The sequence below is a fragment of the Teleopsis dalmanni genome, chromosome 2, assembly GCF_002237135.1.
Source record: "Teleopsis dalmanni isolate 2A chromosome 2, ASM223713v2, whole genome shotgun sequence".
In the NCBI taxonomy this organism is placed as follows: domain Eukaryota; kingdom Metazoa; phylum Arthropoda; class Insecta; order Diptera; family Diopsidae; genus Teleopsis; species Teleopsis dalmanni.
The window spans coordinates 152,928,808-152,954,966 of NC_051847.1; the positions used below are offsets into that span (position 1 = coordinate 152,928,808).

The 26,159-nt window shown below is 28.8% G+C and overlaps 2 protein-coding genes across 2 annotated transcripts in view; one reads left to right on the plus strand and one right to left on the minus strand.

Moving 5' to 3' along the window:
* The window catches only part of LOC119675953 (maternal effect protein oskar-like), a 30,461-nt gene extending 23,689 nt beyond the window's left edge, over positions 1–6,772 (minus strand). The window contains exons 1-4 of the mRNA XM_038087172.1: positions 6,554–6,772; positions 1,758–1,938; positions 1,193–1,691; positions 18–269 (exon numbers count right to left, since the gene is read on the minus strand). Coding sequence (XP_037943100.1) covers positions 18–269; positions 1,193–1,691; positions 1,758–1,938; positions 6,554–6,772 — 1,151 coding nt within the window. The remainder of the gene's footprint in view (positions 1–17; positions 270–1,192; positions 1,692–1,757; positions 1,939–6,553) is intronic.
* A 7,947-nt stretch (positions 6,773–14,719) lies between these two features.
* The window catches only part of LOC119675954 (succinate--CoA ligase [ADP-forming] subunit beta, mitochondrial-like), a 15,316-nt gene continuing 3,876 nt past the window's right edge, over positions 14,720–26,159 (plus strand). Inside the window, exon 1 of the mRNA XM_038087173.1 lies at positions 14,720–15,342. Coding sequence (XP_037943101.1) covers positions 14,720–15,342 — 623 coding nt within the window. The remainder of the gene's footprint in view (positions 15,343–26,159) is intronic.

Consider the following 26,159-nt stretch of genomic DNA (forward strand, 5'->3'; position numbering starts at 1 on the left):
CCATATTTGCTAAATACAACAAGAAGTCATCGCCCAAAAGTGGGAAGTCCAAAAGACGAGCAATATTTTCCAAATCTTCTTTATCAGATGCAGTTTTTTTACTACTAAACGAGTTGGATGGCAAACGTCGACACCAATTTTGGTACTCAGAATGTTTTTGGCGCCGTTGATTCATTTGATGCAGATTAGCTTCATCAAGAGTTTTGGAATCCTTTTGGTGTTTTTCAATTCCTTTCGAGTTCAAATTATTAATGTTGAATCGATTAAAGCTAAAAAGAGACATATAAAGATATATAATATTTAAAAAAAGTTCATGTTGATTTATTAAGTTAATTAAGTGATGCTCGATTCTTTATATCATATTTAGAAAACAATTTTTAATTCTTCTTGAGGTTTTCCTTATATTAAAAAGAAATTGATTTCTTTTGGAAGAGCAGAAGCAGATCAGGTTGCTTTAAAATGTACCCTCTTTAGAGGAAACCATTTAGGCAAATTAAGAATTAGTATAATATTTACAGTTGGAACTGCAACTAGTCAGACGAAAAGTAGACTATTCCTCACTTTCTCTGTGCATGCTCTGCTTTTTGAAAGCTGCAAACATACACTTCAAGTAAACCGCACTTCAATACTCTCAAGAAGTTAGCGGATATAAACCTTCGAATAAACTTCGAAGGTTTCGAAACCAGACGGACTTGAGATCGGCGGATCTCACCGAGCCGTGTAAGCAAGTTTGAACTAAAATAAAAATTACTGGCTGGCAACCTATTTTTGGGACTATCAAAAAAGCGGCAATATGGAGAAATAACTTGTTTATAAAGTAAACATTTTTAAAATTATTTATCGTATATGAAATAATTAAATGAAAAATAAATTAACTTTTACACAAGTAATCAAATAAAATATTAAAAACTATGATAAAATAACGACCTAATACTTAACGATTACTCTTAAAACAATATAACAGATTTTCATGTATAATCATGTATTTTTAAATACAATAACATATGTATATTATACATTAAGGATCGATTTCAGTGATAATTTAAATTTAAATATTGATTTAAGTCACCAACTTTGCTCACTTAATTCATACTTAAGACAGTTTTAGTATATAACTCACAACTGTTAAATCGACCCGGAGTGTTCATTCAATGAATTCAATTTCATAAAATTTTTTTCTATGCGTACTTACAGATGGGTCAAATTATCTTGAAACGTATCATTCTGTGTATGTACTTCGTGAACATCTGAAGTTGTTGTTTTAACAGAGTTTTTGTTTATCCATATAATATCAGAGTTTGCTTTCGGAATTTCAGACTGTCTAACTGATTCAGGGACGAGATCACTGATTCGCTCCTCACCCGATGAAATGTAATTGTACTCCTCTTCATCTTCTTTCCTAAGCTCGTCGTTCGATGAGTTTGAATTAGATACGTCAGAATTCAGCTTACGCCATACTTTGAGACTAGAACGATTCCTCAACTCGGAAGATATAGAATGCTGATATATATTTAGATTTTTTTGGTTAGAGACAAGTGAGTGCATATGTTTTGTTTGGTTGGAAGGCAACGCACTAAAAATTCGCGTTCCAACTTCATTAACATAGACACTGATCCTCGGTATCGTTAGCAGGAACTCAGTTACGTTATCAAAAACAGGAAACCGTATACCGGTTATCTTCAAATAATCGTCTAAGATTTTATATAAAATGTAATATAATAAAAGTAATAACACCATATATAAGAATAATAATTTACCTCTAATTTGCGCAATCGTTGCACCATGAGAAGCACGTGCGATCAATATGCTGCGAATTTCATTATCCAAATCAGGAAATTCGTCGCGTATATCCATAAACTCATTATCCATAATAGTCATTGTTGATTTTGTATTTTCCAAACTATGGAGTGTATTTGTGGAAACGGATACTTCGCTGTTCTTCAATGTGGAAGTTGATACACTGGAGATAAGTTCAAAATTTTGAATATTCTCGAAGTTTTTTTCGGTAGATTGAAATTTTTTGTTGAATTTGAATATATTTCTTAATCTAGAATTATAGCTCCTGAAACTCTCATTAGACGTGAATATGTTTTTATTTAATATTTTGCTTTTGTGAAAGAACTGATTTTCCTCTCCGACACTTTGTTTCTGGAACGATTTAAGGCTTAAATATTTAAAACACGTGTTTATACGTTTACGGAATTCCGTTAAATTGCAAGTGCTCCAAACGCTGTCCCAATTACTTTTGATTGATTCCATTTTGTGAAAGAATCGATTTGTAGAAAGTATGATAATGACTTACACCATACGAATGTCTTTTTTATCTCCGTCTTCTACTCTTAATGGATTCTCAGTATACGTTCTTTAAAAAAACGTGCTGAGTTATCATTGATAAAAAATGCATATACAGGGGTGTTCATTTGAATTCAATGCACATAAATAAATTACCAAAATAGTATAATAAATAGTTATGGATTTCAAGAATTTATGTTTATAATTCAATTTTTTATAGAACATGTAATTCAATTAGAAATTCTGTTCAAACTCGGTTACCAGTTCTGATCAAAATTAGTTTAATATTTTTATTACCATTATATGAATATGTCAGATAGGTAAATCTGGTTTTAGAAAATCTGGTTCTATAATGGTAAGAAATTTATATGGAAGACATATGTCAAAGCTGGTTTATTTACAATGACAAAATTATTGACACTTAAATTATAGACATCCCTGAGATAATATTATAAAAATATGTTAGGTTATTTCTATTTAAAAATAGTTTCTATTACGAAAATAGTATCTCTCGTCATAACTGACTTTAAATCCAGCTTTGTTATAAAAAATAGTTTCTATTAAGAAAATGTATCTTTCGTCTTAACTGACTTGAAATCCAGATTATTTATAAGAAATTTTTAAAATAAAATATAAAAATGCCGTACACATAAAATTATTATATGTACATTTCTATTTCAAAAAAATAAACCTTTTAATTCATATATGGTATTGGATAACAACAATCACCACATAAATCTCATAGGTGTCTTCACATTAGGGCCATTCAAACCGAATACCTAAAATGTATGACTTAAATTTTTACATATAACTTGTTTTGTTGGATAATAGTTTGAGGTATTCCATTAGAGTTCGATAACTTGGAATTCGGCAAACCTTTATTAGTTTAGTTTAAGTTAGGTTGAATCGAAGGTCTTGATTTGCAAAACTAAATTGAGCAAATTTGTCTTGCTCGGTCTGAATACTCCTGTAATATATCTCTGTATTTATTAATCTGATTTTTCAATTTTATTATTTAGAATTTAATTTTTTTTTTAGTTTTATTTATATTAAATATATATTACGAATATATAATATACATATTTGAAACATTTAAATGTTTTTATACTTAAAGAATTATTTATGTTATCGCACAGCATTGTTTTTGCGACATATTTAATAAAAACTATCATCCAAGGCATCATAACATATGTTATGTTTAGTTCAAAGTTTGCTATAATATATTATATACCGTTTAACAACCGCTGAACGTGTTAAAATCGGGAAAACTAACGATGCAAAAACTATTCGAACCGAGTTTTCTTCAGTGATGAGACTTATTTTTCACGTGATGGATAAATCAACAAACAAAATTGTTCCATTTGGGGTAATCAAAATTCACAAATAATTGCCGAAAGATCGTCTTGTCCAAAAAAGTCACCATACCAAATGTATGGTGTGATATTTGGTCTTAAGGTATAATAAGTCTGCAGTTTTGAAAATGACGAAGGTATGACAAAAACCATCAGTACTGTAAACTTCAAACACATCTATTTCTTTAGACGCAATGTTGAAGATATATCTCGTTACTGATAGTAGTGATCACTGAACACTACAGTCACATTATAACATTTATTTTTTTTTTATTAAATCAAAGATCACGATCATGTGATTTATTTGATAATTGACTTTTGACAAAGAATTAATCGACTTAAATGTCAGCTATGTGACGACAATTCTTACGATCAGTACTGGATAAGATATCCCGTGGGGGATATCATTCATTTGAATGATATTGTATTTAACACCTAATGTCAAGCTGTAAATAATATATTGAGATTATTTTATTCAAAATTTCACTGTGATATATTTTATTTAAATTATTTTTAAAATGATAAGCTCTGGGATTAAATTTGGTTTCTTTAATTATAGCTTCATATAATATATATATAATATATATATTTTTAAAATTACTGTCCTTTATACTAAACAACTCCTTAAAGATGTAAATTTGTTAGGAGTTTTCTAGGAACTCATTTTCTGATCAAAATTATAATAAAATCAGAAGTAATATTTTGTATACTTAGTTTAATGGGTAAATATTATTTAACGAATTTAATTACTCATATTAAGTATCTTTTAATAAAAAGATTATTAAAGATTTTAATCTAATTTAATAATTTATTCCAAGAGAGAATACTATTTTAAACAGTTTCAGCAGCTGCAATTTTATAAAAGGTGTATGCTATGGATGTGTACTGCCTGAGACAATCTTATCTATGTCAATAAAAATTCAGAGTTTATGTTCCTTAAAAGCATTTAATTAAAATAATTAATTATTCTAGTAAAAAGAGAAAGTATTCAATGCAAATATCTGATGTGTGTATGTAATTTTACAACAATGTGTGAATATAAAATTTGAGGCATTGAAGTAGCATAAAATGATGTATTTGGGATTAGTCAGAAAGTACTTTATAAGATTACCCTTGGGAACTTATTCCCTTCAGACAAACCAATGAAAGTTTGCAATTATCTGTATTAAGAAAAAAGTTTTTATCAAAAATATACAATTGCACATTTTTTTTTATTGAAATAAACAATAATCAATCACCAAATAGTTATGCACCCTCTATTTTCTTCTCATAAGAATATTCTCCGCAGATGAGTTTCATAAAAAATTCATAAAAACAAATCAATTAAATGAAAGAAAAAAGTTTAAAAAAAAGTTAAGTATTAAAAATACAAAATTTAAATATTCAAAAAACAAGAAAAGAAATAAAATTCTAATATTAATAAAAAAAGCTATCCGTTATTATAAGATAATATCAAAAATAAGCTCTTTGACATATCTCTTTTGATTTATTTTTTGATACTTTTGATTTATTAACAATATAAGTATATATTGTATATATGTAAATATGTATATATTGTTATATATAACTGTAAACAGAATATTTGTTTTTATTTACTTGTTTTATATTTTAATATTTCACCAAAATAAGATTCTTAAATTAAGAAAAAAGTAATATAATATTTAAAATATATAATATAATAATATATAATTAAATAGAATACGTTTTACATAAATAAATAAATTAATTATTCAATTTCTTTAAGAATAATTAAATATACTTGCGTACTTGGTTTTGAAGCATCCAATATTTCAGATTATTGTTTTGGACTTATAGCTTAATTTTCTTTATTGAAGTAGTCTTAGTTCACACTTAAATCAGTTTTGGGACTCAAGAAATAATTTCATAAAATCATTTTCTATATGTATTAATAGATAATTATTTTAAAATGTGTTATTCTGCGTATATACTTCGTGAACATCTGAAGTTATTAATTTTATCTGAGTTTTTTTTTATCTACACATCAGAGTTTTTTTCGGAATATATTGCTTAATTTTTTTTTGTTTTTAGGGCTTTTATAATGTTTTAATACCCTTTATAAGTAAAGAAAACATCGAAGACCCTATAAAATATTTGTAGATATATTATACATATGTATATAGAATATTGCTATTTCTTGATTATTTTAACGAGTTGAATCAATATAGATATGCCCATTTAACATATTTATTTATATTTATTTTCTTTTTAAGAATTACAATATATATATATTATCTTAGTAAGATCAATAATAGAATTTATTTAATCTGTATACATGGATACATGGATCCAATATGTTAGATTAATATTTGGAGTTTATTTTTTAATTTTTTTTTTTCGAATAGTCTGTAATATTTTATATGTATATTTTATATATATATATTATATATTATAAAGTTAGTCAAGACATTCCTAATATATTTATATTTAATCCTTTAACTCCTAAGAGAAGCATAGACCGCAACAAATATCTGCCACTCGGTACGATTGGTGGCCAATAGCTTCAACTCTCCCCAGCTTTTCCGCATGTGTAACATTTTCATATCGATTTGCCTTCTCTAGGTATGAGCAGGTCTGTCCCTTCTTCTGCTACCCATCGGGTTCCACTCAATCACCATTCTTGTGGTGTCACGTTTTATAGGTGTTTGTTGAGTTAAAGACCATAGACGTTCATTTGAAATTGTATTTGACCAGAATACTTTAAGAATTTTGCATAATGACGGATTTACAAAAACTTGTAGTGCATTGATACCTTTTTCTGTAGTATTCCTGGATTGACATCCATATAGCAGGCAAAATTTTATGTTGGAGTTAAATATTTGTATTTTAGTCCGGCGCTATAGCTGAGATGATCTCCAGACTTTATTTAAGCGACCAAATGCTTGTCTTACCTTCCTGATACGGTTCTCAATGTCAGCACTGGATTCACCATTTGCTGATATGATGCTTCCAAGATAGCAGAAAGACTCTACATCCTCAAGACAGCAGTTGTTTATAATAAAAGGATCTTGGACGTTAGCATTAATGCGCATAATTTTTGTTTTGATAACATTGATTTTAAGTCCCGCTCTGTTTTCCGTAGTTATCAAACGATTTAGGTTGGGAGGCATTTCATTATATCTGTGTACCAGCAGACATAAGGCGTAATCGAGATCACTCAAGCTATCTTGAAGACATTCATAAAGCAGTAAATAAAATATCAGACCTCATATAAAACATATATAGTATATAGTAATTTCTGAATCAATACAGATATGCCTATTTAACATATTTATTTATCTGTTTTTTTTTTTTAAGAACTATAACATATATATATATACACCCACTCCTCCTTAACAGCCTTAACTCGTTCCAAAAAAGTTGGCCGTAAAACGAAATGCCGTTAAACGAAACAAGTAATTCCATAGAAATGTATGGAAAATAATAAAACTGGTTCCAAAAGAAACAAAAACCTATATATTACGACATCAATTTCTGGATTGTTTCGACGAAGTGAATCGATGTAGCCATAGACAATTGTTTATTTATTTCTGTTTTGACACCTACTAGCCAATTGTTTCACTGTTTTAAAGCTAGACGAATAATATTTAGCAAGTGAACTAATTTAAAACAGATCTCAAATATTTATTGAAAATGGACAAACAGAAATGGAATGACTTATAGTTAATCATCTCATCTATCCGGATTTAAGCGATGTTATTAAAAATCAAAAGATTTTCGATTTTATTAAAAAATTTAAATATCATAAATAAATATGTAATTGGATTTTTATTTTTTAACTAATTTAAAACAGATCTCAAACAGTTATTGAAAATGGACAAACAGAAATATAAGTCATTACATTTCTTTTATAGTTAATCATCATTCATCAGTCATTTTATAGTTAATCATCGCATCCATCCGGATTTAAGCGATATAGTCCCATTGCAAAGATTTTTGATTTTATTAAAAAATTCAAATATCACAAATAAATATGTAATTGGATTTTTATTTTTTAATTGATGAAATGTGTCGTATGTGTTTTGCCGGTACCAGGTACCTAATTATTAGCATAAAAAAATTTATCATATGGAAACCATATAAATTGTTAAGAATCTATGCACAAGGTGAATAGAAGAATGGCAGATACTATCACAAAGAAGAGGAATTAAACCGGTGGTTTTAATGACGATTAACACGATTCAATCCTGCATTAAAATTTATGTATCCATCAAAGGGAATAAAGTTGTTTTGGAATAAGAAACGCCTCAATCGCCATTATAGTACAAGCACAGTATTTCAACTTTGGATTGAATAGGGGATATATTAGGATATTGACCAAGAGCGTTGAATAACAGTTCAAAATTCTAAAATTTATTTAATACTCAATAAACAATAATATGAAGTAAAAATTTCCATATATAGTTCTGTTATTTCACAATTTTAAAGTTGATTTTATTTTTTTCCTAGTTTTTTCCGAAAAAATCTTTTTCGTTGGCAAATACTCAGTTTCATGTTCGATGGAACATGGCCGATAGGAAGCCCAGTAATAGTCAATCATATAAAATGAATGATAAATATTAGATTTACTTCATTACTTTAAAAGTATTTAGTTGAACTAGAGCATATGTTATGAACAATGAAGTTCAGTATAACAATATATATGTTCCCTACCGCTAGTGGGAGAAAACAATATATAATTGATTAGGCATTGATTGTAAGGTAAACTTCATAATCTTACTTAATTTGAGTAATGCATAAACCGGTTTCAATTTGGATATACATAATTTCGAAAGGATATAATGGTGCAAATATATGTTTTTAAGGGACATCAACTCTTCCGCTGATAATACTTTATATTATTATTAAATCTTGCTTATAGGAAAATTAAGAAAGAGGATTTAGTTTATCTAAAACGTGTTGATGGGGGTACCCAATATCTATTATTAAACCATTTAGGATTCAATTAATTTATAAGAATTTTTGTTCCGGAATTAATCTTTTCAATTAATTTATTGGAATTTTTGTTTAGGAATTAAAGCGTACTGTTTCCCACGATTATTGGTATAACATTTGCTCATATCTTCACAATTGGTCCATATTTGATATCCATTATCTTGTAGACTTTCTTTTTATTATGAAATTTGACTTCGGGCACACTTTTAAAGGATACCACCGACACATAAGCTCCTCTAAATGTAAGACTCCTAAATGTATCATATTAAATATTTTTCACACTTTAGTAGTTTACTACTTCCACTATCAAATATTGAATGTTACTACAAAATTATATTTTAAAGAGAGGTTTCGAACAGTACTAAATTGCAGCAACAACAACAATTTTTATTTATTCTTAATTAATTGAATTTATGACTAACCATACAGCTGTTTCAAGTACTGCCAAATAACCATCAATAGTGGTCTAGGAATTATTTCTTACTGCTTAAGTAAATTTCTTATGTACCATATTCACTACCGTCATAACTGACTTTAAAATCAAATTTAATATAGAATTCTATTTAATATAAAATAAATAATTAATAAATTATGGTGAATTTATATGTATTAATACCTTCCGACGAATGTGCGTGTTTTAACATCCAACTATTCTGGTTATTCTGGAAATCCTATTTTCTTCACATCTATGAACAAATTTAAAATTGCTTATATGCGTCAATCTTACCGCTGTCTTGTCAAACTGTGAATGCATGTATTGGTGCAATTAAATATTAAAGTAAATAGTTCTATCGTAATTACGGCAATACTTCCTGGCAACCAGTAGCTCTACCAGTTGCTGTCATGACATATGGTCCCATTGGTATTTCTACATTGTACGCATTGATACGACTAATTGCAGTGATGCTACGTGTTCGAGGTTTTCTCTATCAGTAATTACTGCTCCTGCTCATGTTGGGCTTCCAAGTCAGTTGCCCAACATTGTTTGCTGTCTGTAATTTTATTTCAGATAATTTTCTTTTCAATATTAGGACACAGCCTACTTCCTTCGTCCTCTCACATTTGTACAACTTGTGCGACTGTTGTCCTTCGCACATATTTAGTTGCATTTCTCGTATTTATGGTAAATAATCCTTAATTTATGTACGACCATGTACATTTATTTTCACACATATGCTCACTTCCAATGGTGTTTTGTGAGGGTTCTCCGTGGTTCCTGAAACTTCTTTCTGATTGAAGTAGTTTTTGTTGATATACTCGTAACAATTTCGATACAAGAGAGATTGTGTGCTGCTCATTCATGTGTGTTATTTATTTTATTCCACTATCCGTATTACAATTTGTGGTTACATGTGGTTACATTACCAAGTGTGATATTTGTAAATAGCCTCGAATCTAGGAAATCAAAGTTTAACAAAGACTAAACTTATACTTTATTCAAAGAAGTGATTGAGTGTACGTATTTACTCGCCCTATTGTTCTGCATTCAAAATTTGATGTGTACTTTGACTGCTGATTCAATTGCTTTGATGAATTACCACTGCCATTAGCCACAAAGAGTAAAAAATTCTTTAAAGAAATAAGAGTCCGTAAAATATGAGGTAGGACGAGAGCAGTGTGCAACTTACTTAAGAAAGCAGATGAAAACATCAAAAGCCAGCATCTTGAAGTGAAGTGAACTCAGCGGCACATTGCGGTTATGGCTGATGTGGAATCTGCCAATATGCCAAAGAACAAAACAAATTGGCCACGAGCCGAGCATCGACTTGGCCAATGATTTGTTGCGTCAGTTGTTGCAAATTGTTAAAAAGCAGTGTTTTCTCTCTGTTGAAAAACAAAATAGACTAGGAAAAGAAATAATGGAGCTACAAATTCATCCGATGAAAAATAGTGCATGCTGGCAGAAGCTCTTGCCCTCAGTTGAGTGGGAAGTGGAACAGCATGTTTTCTAACAGTTAAAAAGCGAAGCAAATAACAGCGTAATTGCATCAAATAACTATTTTTAGAATAATTCTTAAAGAAGTATGTACCCAAGTCTATACTGACGTTATGTTTAGGTATATCGTTTAATTTGTATTGCATAAAGAATTAATACAGAATAGCGATATGGCATTACAATTCTTCTCATACGATAAAAATTAAATAAAAATACAAATTTGATAATAATTTCTTCATTTGGAACGTCTCTTTCAGCTTTCTATTATAAAAAAATGTATATGAAGGCTAAAGGTAAACTGACGAGGAAGATGGATTTATTGGGTCTGGGATAAAATACTCGAAAACTGAAATTTTTCAAGCAAATGTGCATGTAAATGGCAAATGTATCTACTTTAATCTTAAACATATATACCGAAATCAACAACACTTTGATAAACACCCAGGCAGTCATCAGGGAAATCCCATTTAGTAATATTAAAACTGGTTGTACAGTGTTTAAAGAGCTAAACATATTAAGCTAAGACAATCGAGTATAGATTCTACGTGTTCTGGGGGTATACTGGAAGTATAAACAATGCAAACGCTAAAGGAAAAAAATTAAGTGAAGGCTAAAGGTAAACTGACGATAAAGCTGGATTCATTGAACCCGGGATAAGATTCTTCAAAACTTAAGTAATAAAGGCTTACATTTTTCTCAAATCTTAAACATGAATACCGAAACTAAAGCTATTCTAATATACAGTCACGATAATCAAGTGTAGATTGTAGAAGTTCTGGGGTATGCTGGAAGTGATATTAATGCAAAAGCTAAAGTACTTGAAAGTAATGGAATTCTTGCTTATAGACCTAAAACCTTCTATAGTTTAGGAAATAGTTATATTTTCCTATTTATTAACAGAAGAAAAAAAACCAAAATAGAGATTAAACTAAGAAAACCTAATAGAGTTTATTATATTTTAAATCGCTTATAGAAACCAACAACCTAAGTCGAATTTCCGATGAAATTTGTAAATTCTACAAAGTGGAAAAGGAGACAGCGTAACTGGTACTGGGTAGCTGCACTGCAATAATATAGTATGTATAAGCGAAAAAAAGTCGTAAATGGATACTCAACATCTCATCACGAACTGAAACTTTGGAGAATAGAACAAATGCTACTATTTATTATAGAGATAGCAGATAGTGAGAGTAGTAATAGATAAAATATAGAAATAGAATAGTAAGTTATTCTAATTGCAAGTAAATGACACAATATATATTAAGATCACGATGGAATACACCCTCTTTATAATAATAAGTAAACTTATTATTAAACTTATTTATTACAGACAAAGACATTATGTGACCTTTTAATAAACGTAGGTCAATTTTCGATTCTTGAATGTTACCTTAATACTTGACAGTTGATTGGCAAAAGATACAATTGAGTCCACTATAATCTTTTTGTCGATATTTGCCAATCAATTCAGCATATTTACCACTTCATGTTCAGTTCAGATTTGTTGTAAAATTTTAATAATATACATATATTAAAATTGCAAAAATTCCAGTAAAATTTAAATAATTATTTTATTTTCCTAACCTGTATTTATTTATTTTAAGTCGTTTTTTATTTTTTATTTAGTTTAACGGAGTGAAGTCTAAATCAATGGAAAAACTGCCACTCTGCCGCCTAAGCGGTAAAAGTGACGCCCACTAAACGTATCGCCAGCACTGGTTAGTACGCTCTGCTAACTACCAGAAAATATAGCTCTACCAGAAAAATAGATCTATATCTATGGTTCTATTTCCTCAAGCTGATGCTCGAGACTGATACTACTGGTTCTCAAAAACCCAAATTAAGCTATATTGTGTTTAGCTGAGTTTATTACCTGATTTTGTCTATTTACCAATGTTAATATAGATATTTTATTTTAATATATTTCTTACGAAAAATTTTATTTTATTCTCTAATTTAGGTTTCCTTTGTTTTACATATTTATCTAATTTTTTTTTTTTTGCAAATTTTAATATAATAATTTTTTAAAGATATATATTTTATTTAAACTACTTTAATTTATTTATTTAATTTATATACATATTTATAATATACAAAAAACTGATATAAAATATCCATGTTTTAAAAACATAGGTTTTCTGTTGTTAACATATATCTGTTAACTCTGATGAAGTTTTTAACATTCCCACTCAAACACACACATGTCGCCGTGACAAAGAAATAACATAGAAATAATTTTTTTAAAAACATACAAAAAACAAAAAATGATGTTGTTTTAGCATTACTACTTTTGTTTTTGTTATTTCGTGTTCCTCTTCGATGTTGTGTTCGTTCACTGTTTTGTTTACGTTGCAAAGCCGGTTTTCCTCTGAAAAAAGGGGAAGCAACAGCACACGAATTCTGCTTTGCTTGTATGCGCATTTTGAGAGTGAGTGTAGTTAGTATTGTGTCAATTACACAAAATTATGTGCAATACACAGACTTAAAAATTTTTATTTAAGTTTTATTTAATTTTTATATTAACCAAAATACCTGATGAAGTTAATTAAAATTGATATTATTTTAATGAAAAAAAAAACAATATTGTGTAATTAATATTTACTTGTATTTTTAATATTAGTCTGAGCATCAACAATTTAAAAAAACGTTCTTGCTTGATGAGTGAAAGTTTCATATTTTTATAATATTATTATTAATAACTAAACAAACATGTAGATGGACTCATATTATTTATTTATTTCCTTGACACTTTTTGTATTTAATTTACGTTTTGGATTTACTTTCATATGTTTGTAATTGCATATGAAATTGTGAACTTCGTAATTTACAATATTAAAAAAAGTAAAGAAACTGCTGAAACAAAATGAAATAAATAATTTTATAAAGTAATTAATATATTATATAAGCAATGTGAATTATATAAATAATTTAAAAATGTATAATAACTAGTCTATAAAATTATATTGTTTAATTTTTTATTATTTTTATATTGTCGATCATGCGAAGTATTTTGACATTATTTGCTATGTCAGTTATTTAAACATATAATAATATAAATTGAATGTTAATTATGATATAACATTTAAATTATATGTGTCTTAAAGTTAATCATATAAGCATTAATTAATATAAATAAATACTTAATAAAAGTATGTTTTTAAAAATCAACAAGTTTTATATGAATAATAAGAAAAGTACGTAATACAAAGAAGTTATATTTTTATTTTTCAATCGCTGAAATTAAAGCAAAAAAGCGTATTTGAGGAATCTTAAGCTTACATTCATTCATATCGATGTATATATATAAATAATATCATTACGAAGGTGTACTCGTGCGCAATAATATATAAATAATAAAAAATAAATCTATTTTTTAACAGTATTAAACTGTTAAATTTTAAATTTTAATTATTTATTCGATATATATGAGATTTAATAAACTTCGGAAATAATCTTTAAAAAAAAATAAACAATAAATTAATGTTAAACGTAGTTCCTAGTATAAAATACAATTTACTCGAAAATGATTACATGTGCGAGAGTTCAGCTTTTTATGTGAGCTGGTAACCCTGCTTCGAACCAAAACATACGCCAACATTTCTTTTTGTCGTCATTCTGTGTTTGCAACAAACCGAAAGTGGTCTGTTAGTCTGTTAAGTGCGAGTGTTGCTTGGAACCACAATAAACAAGCCTTGGCTTCATATTTAAAAAAGAAATTTAAATTTTAAAATAAGGAAACAAAAATTTTAATAAATAATTTGAAATTAAAAAAATTTGATTTAAAAATTATTAATGTCTACGGGAATAAGTGTAAATATTAATTATAAATAAATTAATTAACATAATTCTATGAAATTTTAATATATTTTATTTAAAAAATATAAATATTTTATACGAAAATTACATAAATAATTTATCTGTTAAAATAAAACATCTTAAACTAATATTAAAATATTTATCTTCAATATATTTATAATAATGACGCATTTAAATCTCTGAGAAATTTGAAAAAAATAAATATTAGTGAATCCAAAACCAAAATTATTGCTTTTTTTAAAAAAGCACGTTTCTATTCAACGAGAAAAAAAATGATAATAATAATGCCAATAAACGAAATCCGTAAACTAATATAAACATAAACAAATACAACGTTCACTGTTAAAAAAAAAAAAATAACCGCTAAAAAATGACGCGTGAAGAAGAGGAAGAAGTACGTTCACTGCTTAATCGCCATCAAGAACGTATTATTCTTGATTTGGGCGGTACTGATCTCGTAGCAATACTTGTCAAAAATTCTGTGTTAACACAATCCGAAGAGGATCTATTATTAAAACCCTATCCGTCAGATAGCAATCCGCCATCTAGCGTGCCTTCAAGTGTTACCGTTACGAAGAGAAAATTAAGTGCCGTGGTCAGTAGTGGCAGTGGCAGCAGTGCGGGCGGCAATAATTGCGGTGATTATAGTTCTAGTATAGCCGGTTCTAGTGCTAATAATTCGCGTAGTGCCAGTGTAAACGGTGATCATGCGCAAAGTGATAATCGCTCCATAACACCATCTGTGGTGAGCGTGAATGGAGTCGGTGGTGTGAATAGTGTTTGTGATGAGAATAGCGTTGGTGTCGGGGTTGTCGATTACTGCACCAAAGATGATTTGAATTCCATAAACGATGCCGATATTCTACGTTTGCAGTGCTCCAATTTAATTGAGATCATTGCTAAAAGCGGTTTCGAGAAATTCAAGCAATTTTGCTATGCAATTGAGAGTGAATGCCCCCAATTGATTGAGGATTTAATTAATGATCGACTCAAGTGTGGTAAGTCATATTTCTTTCTGCATTACTAGTTTGTAGTTTCTTCTACTTTGTAGTCTCAAAATTGCTGTTAGTTTGTTGTCATTATTATACGGTCGGTGCTGATATTGAAACTCGTTTCGGGTCGTGTTTTCTTTAATAAAATTAACAAGTTTCTGGTTTTACAAGTGCTAAAAATGGTTTTAGTCTTTGTTGTTATTCGATTTACTTTAACACACACCAATAAAACGGTTTAAAAAATAATAAGTTTTATAATATATTTTTCTATTATTTATATGAGATTTTTTACGCAAATTTATTCAAGCCCATAAGTAATGCAGTCGTTATTAGTTCTCTGACACTTTTCTGAGACAAAAGCTGTATATTTACATTCTTTTTTAAATTAATTTTATGCAAATGTAAAACACAAATAAAAACAATTTGTTACATATCTTTTTCAATATATATCTATCTATAATGTTGGTTTGATAGATAATTATATGATTAAGTTATAAACATTTACCAACAAGGTTAATTGGTGTGAAATACGAGTATATGAGTGTGAGGTAGGAAAACTTACCAGCAATATTTCAGTTTATATATTAAATTTAAATATTCAAAAGAATTCGATGTAGCCTTTGTATAAAAATGTATAGAATTAACTTTCAAAATTCAAGCAGTAAAAAAGATTGATATATGAAAAAATTTGAATAAATTGATTGACTAGCAAGGACTTTCAAAATGTTAATTTTTACTTGAAATTTATTTGATAAAAAATATACTCATTCTTCCAATTATGGTATTATTATGTTATAGGGATTATAGAATTATCATTTTATTTTTTTTATATTATATTGTCATAAATATATTGTATATATGTATTTATATTAGATTATATAATATTATATTATTGATATATTAAGTTTTATGTTATATAAATTTGGATTATATATAGGTATGTTATATATATAATTGGAGAAATTGTTTTTTATCAAATAAATTTCAAGTTAAAATGTTATAGAATTAACTTTCAAAATTCAAGCAATAAAAAAGATTGATATATGAAAAAAATTTGAATAAATTTATTATTTCAAAAATTTATTATTTTTAAATAATATTTTATTTTATTTTTATATTATATTGTTATAAATATATATCATATATATGTATTTATATTAGATAATATGTATTTAATATTATATTATTGATATATTAAGTTATATATTATGTAAATATACATATATTATATTAATGTGGATTATATATATGTTATATATATAATTAGAGAAATTAAATGTTTTTTATCAAAAAAACTTCAAGTAAAAATTAACATTTTGAAAGTGTGAAAGATTTCAGGCTATCTACGAAAATTCTATACACGGGAATAATAATAAATCAATTTCTAATGATGAATATAGTAACTTAAATTACAAAGAAAAATTCAAACTATTATACATAAAATAATGTAAAAGCAGATTCTTAAAAAAAACATTGTTGCAATGATATACTTATTGGGTGCAATTTATTGGAGAACTCTAGATTTGTAATATTATCTAAATTTATGTAAATAATATATTTATAAAAAAGATTACATATTCGGTTTTATAATATTAAAAATCTAGAGTTCTCTAATAACATTCACCCAATAAGTAAATCACCGTCGCAATGTTTTTATTTAAAAATCTAGATTTATTTTATTTTATGTTTTATATTTTAAATTATTCTTTAACATTTTAGTTACTATATTAATCTTTAAAAGTTTAAAAGTTTTTAAACCTTTTTTAGTCATAGAGACCCTGAAATCTCACATCCTATGATTATACCAAAATCAGATATACAAGGTGAGATGAAAAAACTGCAACAAAGTAAAACGCCATAATTTTTTCATTTTTTTTAAATTTTATTGAATGAAAGCAAAAAATGTCGGAAATAACATCAAATTTGAGAATCGGTTTAGATTTGTTCGAATTGGCCACCTTTGGCCCGAAAGTGGCTCTGCGGTATTTTGTCCCATTCTCGGCGAAGCGCTTGCTTGAGATGATCGACACTTTGGTATTTTTTAGTTCCAACCTTGCTTTCCAAAATACCCCAGGCACAATAGTCCAACGGATTGGCATCCGGAGATTTTGGTGGCCATTGTGCGGTGGAAATGAAGCGAGGAACCTCATTTCTTAACCATTCTTGGATGGCGCGTGCTGAGTGCGATGGTGCTGAGTCCTGTTGGAATGTCCAAGGTCTGCGGCCGAAATGTTTGCGTGCCCAGGGCTTCAGAACTCCCTCCAAAATATTTTCGCGATAGATTTGCGCATTTAATTTGACACCACGGTCGATGAATACGAGCGGCGAGCGACCATCGGCTGTTATGGCGGCCCACACCATCACCATGGCCGGCTTTTGAGTTGTGATGGCCAACCGAAGTTGCAAATTTTCAGCTGACCTCTCTGGCAAGTAAACACGATCATTTTGTTTGTTTACAAACTGCTGGATAACGAATGGTTTCTCATCGGAGAAAACCAAATTCGGCAGTTCACCACTTTCGGCCAAGCGAAACAACTCTTTAGCTTTTTCGAGTCTAACTTTTTTTTGCGCATCAGTAAGATCTTGCACTTTTTGGAACTTGAATGGCTTTAGTCCAAGCTCATTTTTCAATATTTGCCGAATGGCATATTGCGATATGTTCAGCTCACGAGCCATTTTTCGTCCACTGCGACGCGGATTTCGTTCAATTCGCTTTTTCACTTTTCGAACCATTTCTGCCGATGTTGCTGTTTTTTTTCGTCCACTTCCTTGACGTCGGGCTACGCTACCAGTATCATGGTAACGAGCGATGGTACGAGACACAAAACATTTATTCACTTCTAAATGCTGGAGGGCTCTAACGATAGCCACTTGTGGTTTTCCAGCCAAATGCAAAGCAATCACACTATCACGCTTGAATTCCATCACAAATAACTTTTTTTTTGAAAAATTCCCACCAAAATGCTTTTGTGCGCTTGTAAACAATATAATGAGCTGTCACTAGAATAAATCTGACAGCTGTGGGACGAGCGGTTTAGAAATGACAGCAGTCTGAAGTTGGTTGCAGTTTTTTCATCTCACCTTGTATTTTAAAATCATTTTCTTTTTGTTGGAATAGAATTTGTAAAAAATAATTATTAAATAATATAAAATTGAATTGTTTTTAAATATGACACTTTTTTATATTAGTTAAATATACCTATATTTAAACAAACATTTGAGTATAACCATATTTGTCACAATTACTTAGGTTCTTTATCGTCTTTAAATGTTTCTCCATTTCATTGCATATTAAACAATTAATAGATAAAGAGAAAGAAACTTTGTTTAACTTATTTCCTAATATTTGAATTAATAACCGAAGGAACTGTAGAACATTAATTGGTGTGTTGACAGGTCACAGTCTGGTCGCATCACATGCCCGAAAACTAAACCTAACTCAGCGATGCTTGTAGGAAATGCAACGAGACGAATGCAAATGAAACTCTGGAGCATCTATTTTGTAATTGCCCGGCTCTCTCGAGAACTCGACAAAAATATTTCGGGGCTGTCAGTTTTACAGGACTGGAGCACATTCCTGAGGTTTCTGTTGGAATCCTAATAAATTTTGGTAATGAAACGCGCATCCTAAGTGATGCATACAATCGCTAAAATAAGACTCTGATCTGGTCCACGCGTGGCCTTTTTGGTCTGCCAGCATAATCTAATCTAATTTGAATTAATATAAATATTAATAGGAACAAATAAATTAATTAATTATTACTATGTATATTCATTTCATCATAAAATTGTATATGTTATTACATTTTTATATTCTATTATTATCATTGATTATAAAAAACGTAAATTATTTTATATATAATATATTATTCACTCTATACTAGACAATATTTTTTATTGTATAAAATATTTTGAAACCCAATTCCAAAAAAAAAAAATAATACGTTTGTTTTTTTTTTATTGAGAACAATATTTCGATTATATTCTATAGTCATTTTCAGGGTAATAGCCTGTACTGAGATGACTATAAAATATAGTCGAAATATTGGTTTGAATAAAAAATGTTTTAAAAAAACCACATTTGTTGTAAAAAAGTGTATTATTTAACAAGTGACCAATAAGCCCGATTAAAAAATAAAAATATTATTAAACATTTTAGTCATTAAAATTATAAATTATTAAAAAAATAAAATTAAAATGGAAGCGTGCTTAAGCTATATCCTCAGATAAATAAATAATGTAATGTATAATTGTTATTTAAATCAATATGTGGTTCTTTTATAGAAGTCTAAAGAATCGAAACTTATTACATGATAGCCTCTTATCCTTGTTAATTCCCTGACTCTTTAGTTGTGGCCTATTCTCCATAAGTGAATCCTCACTTAATTCATCCATCTTGTTTATTTTCGTCCCGTTTTCTGATAAATTGCTTTACATAGTTTACAATCTGATCTGTCATTAGGCATTTTTATTATATAATTCGCATATTTTAATCTCTGGTTTCTTACATATTCAGTTATTTACATATATCATAGGTATATATTAACTGATTCATTAACAGGTTATCATTTCCGCTTTTGTTCCCCTTTCATCTATTACAATAGGCCTTATAAAAGTTTTTGGGAAAGTACATATATTTTGATTGCCTCAGATTATTGTTCTATAAATAAATCTATATTATTATTATTAAAACTATTGTTGTGAAATCGATCAACAGCCTATACTGTGTCCAGAAGTGTCATATTGTACCAAATTCTACTTTTTGTTAGACAAAGCCTTTTAAAGCTTTGTGAACGAAGTCCAATCTGGAAATCTGGAGAAGAACTCTGAATCAGTTCTAGTTGCAGAAATTCAATATGGAATAAGTTTCTTCTGTGCGTTCTTAAAGCTGGACGATCACAAAGAATATGCATAATTGTTTCCTCATCTTCGAGGCAGAATATGCATTCCGAATTAGCAGATAATCGAAATTTGTATAGCTGATTTTTTAGACCATAATGACCCGTAATGAATATGTAAGAAATCAGAGATGAAAATATGCGGATTATATTATAAAAATGCCTAAAGACAGATCAGATTGTAAGCTTTGTACAAGCAACCTTTTGGAAATGGAGAATGTTTTTGTAGAGATACAGTTTTATCAGTACTTTGCTCTGTCTTAGTCCTGGGTAATCTTCCCAGTACACCAGTCGCAAATGATTCTCTATATTTTTTAAATTTTTGTTTTGAACTGGCCCAGTTCAACCTACAAAAGGGTTGAGGGCCTGTAAATGCAATTTTTGATACAGTTCTGGATAGCTCATCAGCTCGTTATTTAATACTTTAAAATTAATAAGATTAAAAATGATATTTTTAGATATATTTCTGACAATAAACAAATTCTTAATTTGCGATTACAAATAATATAAAAATATGAAACTTTTATTAATAAAGCCTAGTAATAGTATCGATTTATCACGAAAAATTTATCTAAAACGCCATTCCCCTTATTTTTTTAAAAAAGCCGCATACTAGATCATCTTTTTTTAAATTTGCTTAACATTTCTTACATTCTTTATTTAAATGCAAAACCAGATGAACAATATCATATGATGACCCTATCTGTAGCTCATCATATGATAAGAGTTTTTATTTTATAACAAATTAAGATAGTTAAATAGCAAATAGCAGATTATTTAACGATTTCATTGCAAATATAAAAAAAAACTAAATTCGTAGAAAGTTATAAGGTATTTATTGTTAAATCTGATATGATTTCAGAGTGTTAAAATTGATTTATAAAATTTTGATCTACAGTCTACAGATTTCTATAAGGCACCACCATTAAAAAAGCGAAATAAAATGATTGCCCATAAAATAAAAGTATTAGGCGAATTTATTCATCGCCTGGGTAGATGTAAGATTGGTGATAAGTTTAACATCGAAACAAATTGGGTGCGATAGTCAGCCCAACTTTTGGGTATCACATTTACTAAAATAGAGGTCGCTAAATCATTCATTAATGATAATTTACTTATCTTAAGCTAAAACAAGCAAATCTGACAAAGCACTAAAGTATCTAATTTTGTATTACTAACTAATTTAATGAATGCAAAATAGCAAAGTGAACTAAAAAGAATCTTCAAACTCCAATTGCTTATATATTTTATTTCTTCTTTGAAATAGTAGCTTTTATATAGACTATATGGACACAATATGTCGAAAAGAAGAAGAATTTTGTAGTTAAGCCAGTGATGTAAAAGAAGCAATTGTTTATGTAAATATCTAAGTAATATACTTGTACTTAGATAAGCAGAATTATAAGAAATGAAATTAAGTATTAAAGTATTAAATAAATAATTTTCAATTAACCGACCAAGCTTCAGGCACTAATTTTAATAATAAATTTGATTTTTATTTACATTCGTTCACTTTGTGTTTATATCTGTTACTTGCAGTTGTATTGACAATGCATTTACCTGTGCGCACTTAAAGTATCTGTAAATGTATCTTAAGACTTTACATGTTTATTTACGTTTTTAAAGCAAAAGCGATGTCTGCGCCACACAAAACTAAAACAAAACCGAACATTAAAACCTTTGCAGAACCTGTAATTGCGGCGCATAAAACTGACAATAAAAACACAAAAAAGTGGCAACGATAAGCAAAAAGTAGGACTTCAGCTTGCAGCTGAGTCGGGATGGATTAACACGAACCCACCGAATTGGAGCAGAAGTATGAGCATGGAAAAAGTGAACACGATCATCCTGATAAGAACGACAAATAAAACCATACTATACCCACCATTCCGAAAACTACAGTAAAAAACCAATTGCAATAAAACATAAAAGCAATAAAAAGAAAACCCAGAAAACGTATGCAATAGTAAAAACACTGATAGCCATAATCAAAAGGAAATTAAGGCATCTATTCGCTACATACATACAAATACGTAGAGATACGTAGATACATAAATAATTTTACTTTGAAATAAAAGCAAACATATGTACATATATTCGGACGTACACATGCATTCAAAAATGATGTGTAAATAATTGTAGTTTTGTACTGAGTCTGCTGGTGAGATATCGTATCCGTGAGATGAAAATAATGATGTTGATGATGTCTTTGCTGAAACACATTTAGCTATTCTTTTACCTACCTGAGATCCGATCCATAAAAGATTCAAAAAAGTATAGAAATACAAATGAAACCGAAAGAAGAAGAGAAATAAAATCACCCTCAAAGCAGAAATTGGCAAAAGCAAAACAAGTCAAAACCACTTTTACAGATACGCAGATACACAGATACACATATACTTAGATACATGTACATATAGAATATAAGTATAAATTGAAAGGCAGACAAATGTGGATGAAAAGCAAATGTACTAGCTGACATAGTCTTGCAGTTAACAAAAGCTGGCGAAACAACTGTGCGACCGACCGGCAGTCAGTCGGTACAACACTGTATAAATGTATTTCAAAGATACGAGTATGTATTTTGTTGTTGGCTGATCGTGCTGAAAACACAAAACGTGATCTTGAGGGTTTTTCGCTTCTATGTTTAATAGTATTTTGTTCTTTTTCTTTTTCGGTTTTTGCTTATATTCCTTATTTCGTTTTTATGTGTGCCTTCAGTTCTAGGTTTGTGTTTATCTAGACTTGCCTATTGATTTTTTTGTTTGGTCTTTGTACGTTACAAATCTTGCCATCAACGTCAAATTTATAATTTTTTCTTTTTAATTTTCTTAAGTATCTTTAAGACAGAAGCTGTTATTGTAAGTGTTTAGAAAATGCAGAGCCGTAGAAGTCAGTCAAAGTAACGGATGTGTTACTCATTGATTTAAACCGTCTTATAGATACTTTCCTAGGATTTAATTTTATAATTGTTATGAAAAGGGTAGCGATAAGTATTCGTTAAAATAATTTTTTTTGTCTAATCCTTTTTACAAATTTAACAGCTAATTTAATAATAAAATTTAAGGAAGATGCAACGATGCATCTATGTTAAGGGTATAGAGGAATACATATGCTCCTAAAGCCCCAATTATCTGATTGTTTGATAACTCAAAGATTATCTTAGGTTAACTATAGAGATACTATAGTTAAATGAAACTCTGTTCGGACTTTTAGGAGATTATGTTAAGGTTTTCTATTGCAGTTAGTTATAGTGAAAGAGTGATATTAATAACCTTCAGTGTATTAATAACATTTTGATATAAATTTGATTAAAATATATTTTGATATAGCATTGTAATTTATTGTTGCTCAGTGCATTGTTTTATGAAATAAACTGTACCACTATATTCTGAAATCAATATAATTGTATGACAGAACGAAGAACCTAGCAGTCGAGTTCCTTAATCTCGATTAACTTTAAAATTTTAATGTTAATTTACAAATAAATAAATATAATTGCATGGAAATCTTCATTACCGTTAACCGATCGATTAATTTTAGAAATGTTGCATAGATTTTAAACTATCAGATATTGTTTTTCTTCTAATATCAGGAAATATATTGTTCAACAAGCTTGAATTTCACCTGTAGTTTTATTATGTTGCGATGTTAGATAGATTGAGAGTAGATTTTACAGTCATCTGCACTTTAACAAATAAAGACAGAAGATAGAATTAGAGCCAATTTCACTAAAGTCTCAATGTCTCATACTTAATCCAGTCTAAAGACTTATGACTGTGAAATCGGTTCTAAGGGAAGTTTGTGCGATTACTTAACTATAAAATACGATGAAATTCTAAATCTTACTTCTCGGTTAATTATAAAATAGCTATTACAATAGCAATACAGAGTTTGATTCTTAAATATATAGGAATGTAATTAATTTAGATATTTAAGTACGTAAGGTACCTTGTGGTGATAAGGGGGAAGAAAAAATCATCAAGCCTGTTATATTGTTGTCCACTCCACAATAAAAGAGTAATTGCACATTAGAATACTATCAGTTGGTAACACATATGCTCTCAATGTTTCTCAATCAAGATTACTACAGTTTGTTACCTCGACAAAATGATTCAACATGGCACTAATTTAGATTAGACTTCCTAATGGAGTCATAACACTTTACAATAGCGATCATTATCTAATTACATCGGTATCCTATTTATTATCGTTGACTACCATGAGGAAGTATCTTATGCATATATTATTTTCAGCAATGAGCTTATTTACTAATCATGGATCACAGATCATTGTAATCCTTAGAATCCAATAAAAGACGGCCCATTATTTTCTACTTGGAAACCCTGAAAATGCTATTGTATAATGTATAGATGATCATTATTTTTATTATTAGTACGTAATAATAACAATGAGTAAAAAAAATGGCTGTTGAACTAATTTCTAATAAAATATACTATCAAATATATATCGATTGGGTTGAGATGTAATATACCAGAAATTTTTTGAAAATGATGGTTTTGAAAACCCATCAGAAACAAAATGATTATTAATTTTTTTGCCGTGAAACATAGGTGTCGAAAAAATTACATCGCAACAAGACGGTGCAACAAAACTCGTCCTGTTTTTGCTTTGTTGTGTGAGAAATATCTGAGACGTGTAATTTTAAATTTTGATAAAGTGTATTGGGTATCAGAATCTTACAATTTGTTAACACCAAAATTTTTTTTTAATGGGTCGAGCCCCTCGACGCTATAGAAGAGGTCAGATGGGCGATATTTGAATATCTGGCAATACGTTACATTATAGCTGAGCTGTGAGCTATAGAAGATGTCAGACGAAGGACATATAAATTTGATGGAGAGGTCTAAACAATATATTAAATTAAAAACTAGAACAAATTCTCAATAACAAGTGGTTTTTATTAACGTTTACTTTCGAGACTACATAATGAATATTCTCTGTATAAACATTCGTATAATAATTTTCCATAATATTTACAAAAAAAAACCGTTTTATACAATTTTTTAAAATGTAAAATCCCTCTTTCTGGTTGCACTTATTTAGGTAACTACGATCCTGGCTTCATTTGAACTCGTAATGGTAATCAAACTTGCAGCTGTTTGAGTACTTAAAGTTGGTTTTATGTATCTGAAATTTTATTTCTTTTTCTGTTAGCTGTTTTTGGTGATCTTTCTCTTTTCGTTTGTTCAGTGTCAAACAGTTTTACGAGGATGAATCATCACAAGCTTAGTTTTGTGTGCAGCCAACTTACCAGTGCATGTATTGCAGTATCCCACAGCGTCTGTTTACTTAAACACTACGTACGATTATGTATGTTGCTTGAAGAATATGCAACGAAAGGTGGCTGAAGTCTAGAGACTTTGTCGCGTACGGATAAATTATCTCAAACACAGTTACACTTTATGTTCTTATCTGAAACATATTTCATTTAATTTTACTGCTTTCCACGTTTTTTATTATTTTGTTTTTTTTTTTGGTTTTTTTTTATTTTTAAAAGTCATTAGTATTAATTTTCATTCATCCTACGTTTTACACTTTTTTACTGCTACTCTTTCTAAACAAACTTTTCTCTCACATGAATTCATGAAACGAATTTATTGTATCTAATTTTCCATAGATACGTACAAGTACTTTTTGAATTAATGATCTTAACTTGTTGTTTGTAAATAGTACGTAGAAAAGTACGTATATATACGTAATAGTATACTATATATAGAATTATTTAACAGCGTTATGTGGTTTAAGTCTGATGTGGATGAGTATTCTTATTTTGTGAATACACTCTGAAAATGTCTTTGTTGGGAATGTAATTATGTAGTTAATAAGCTCGCTGTATGGCTTGAGTCTCTAATTTCTCATCAAATGCGGATTTGAAAAATCGCCTGCGGCTTTTTTG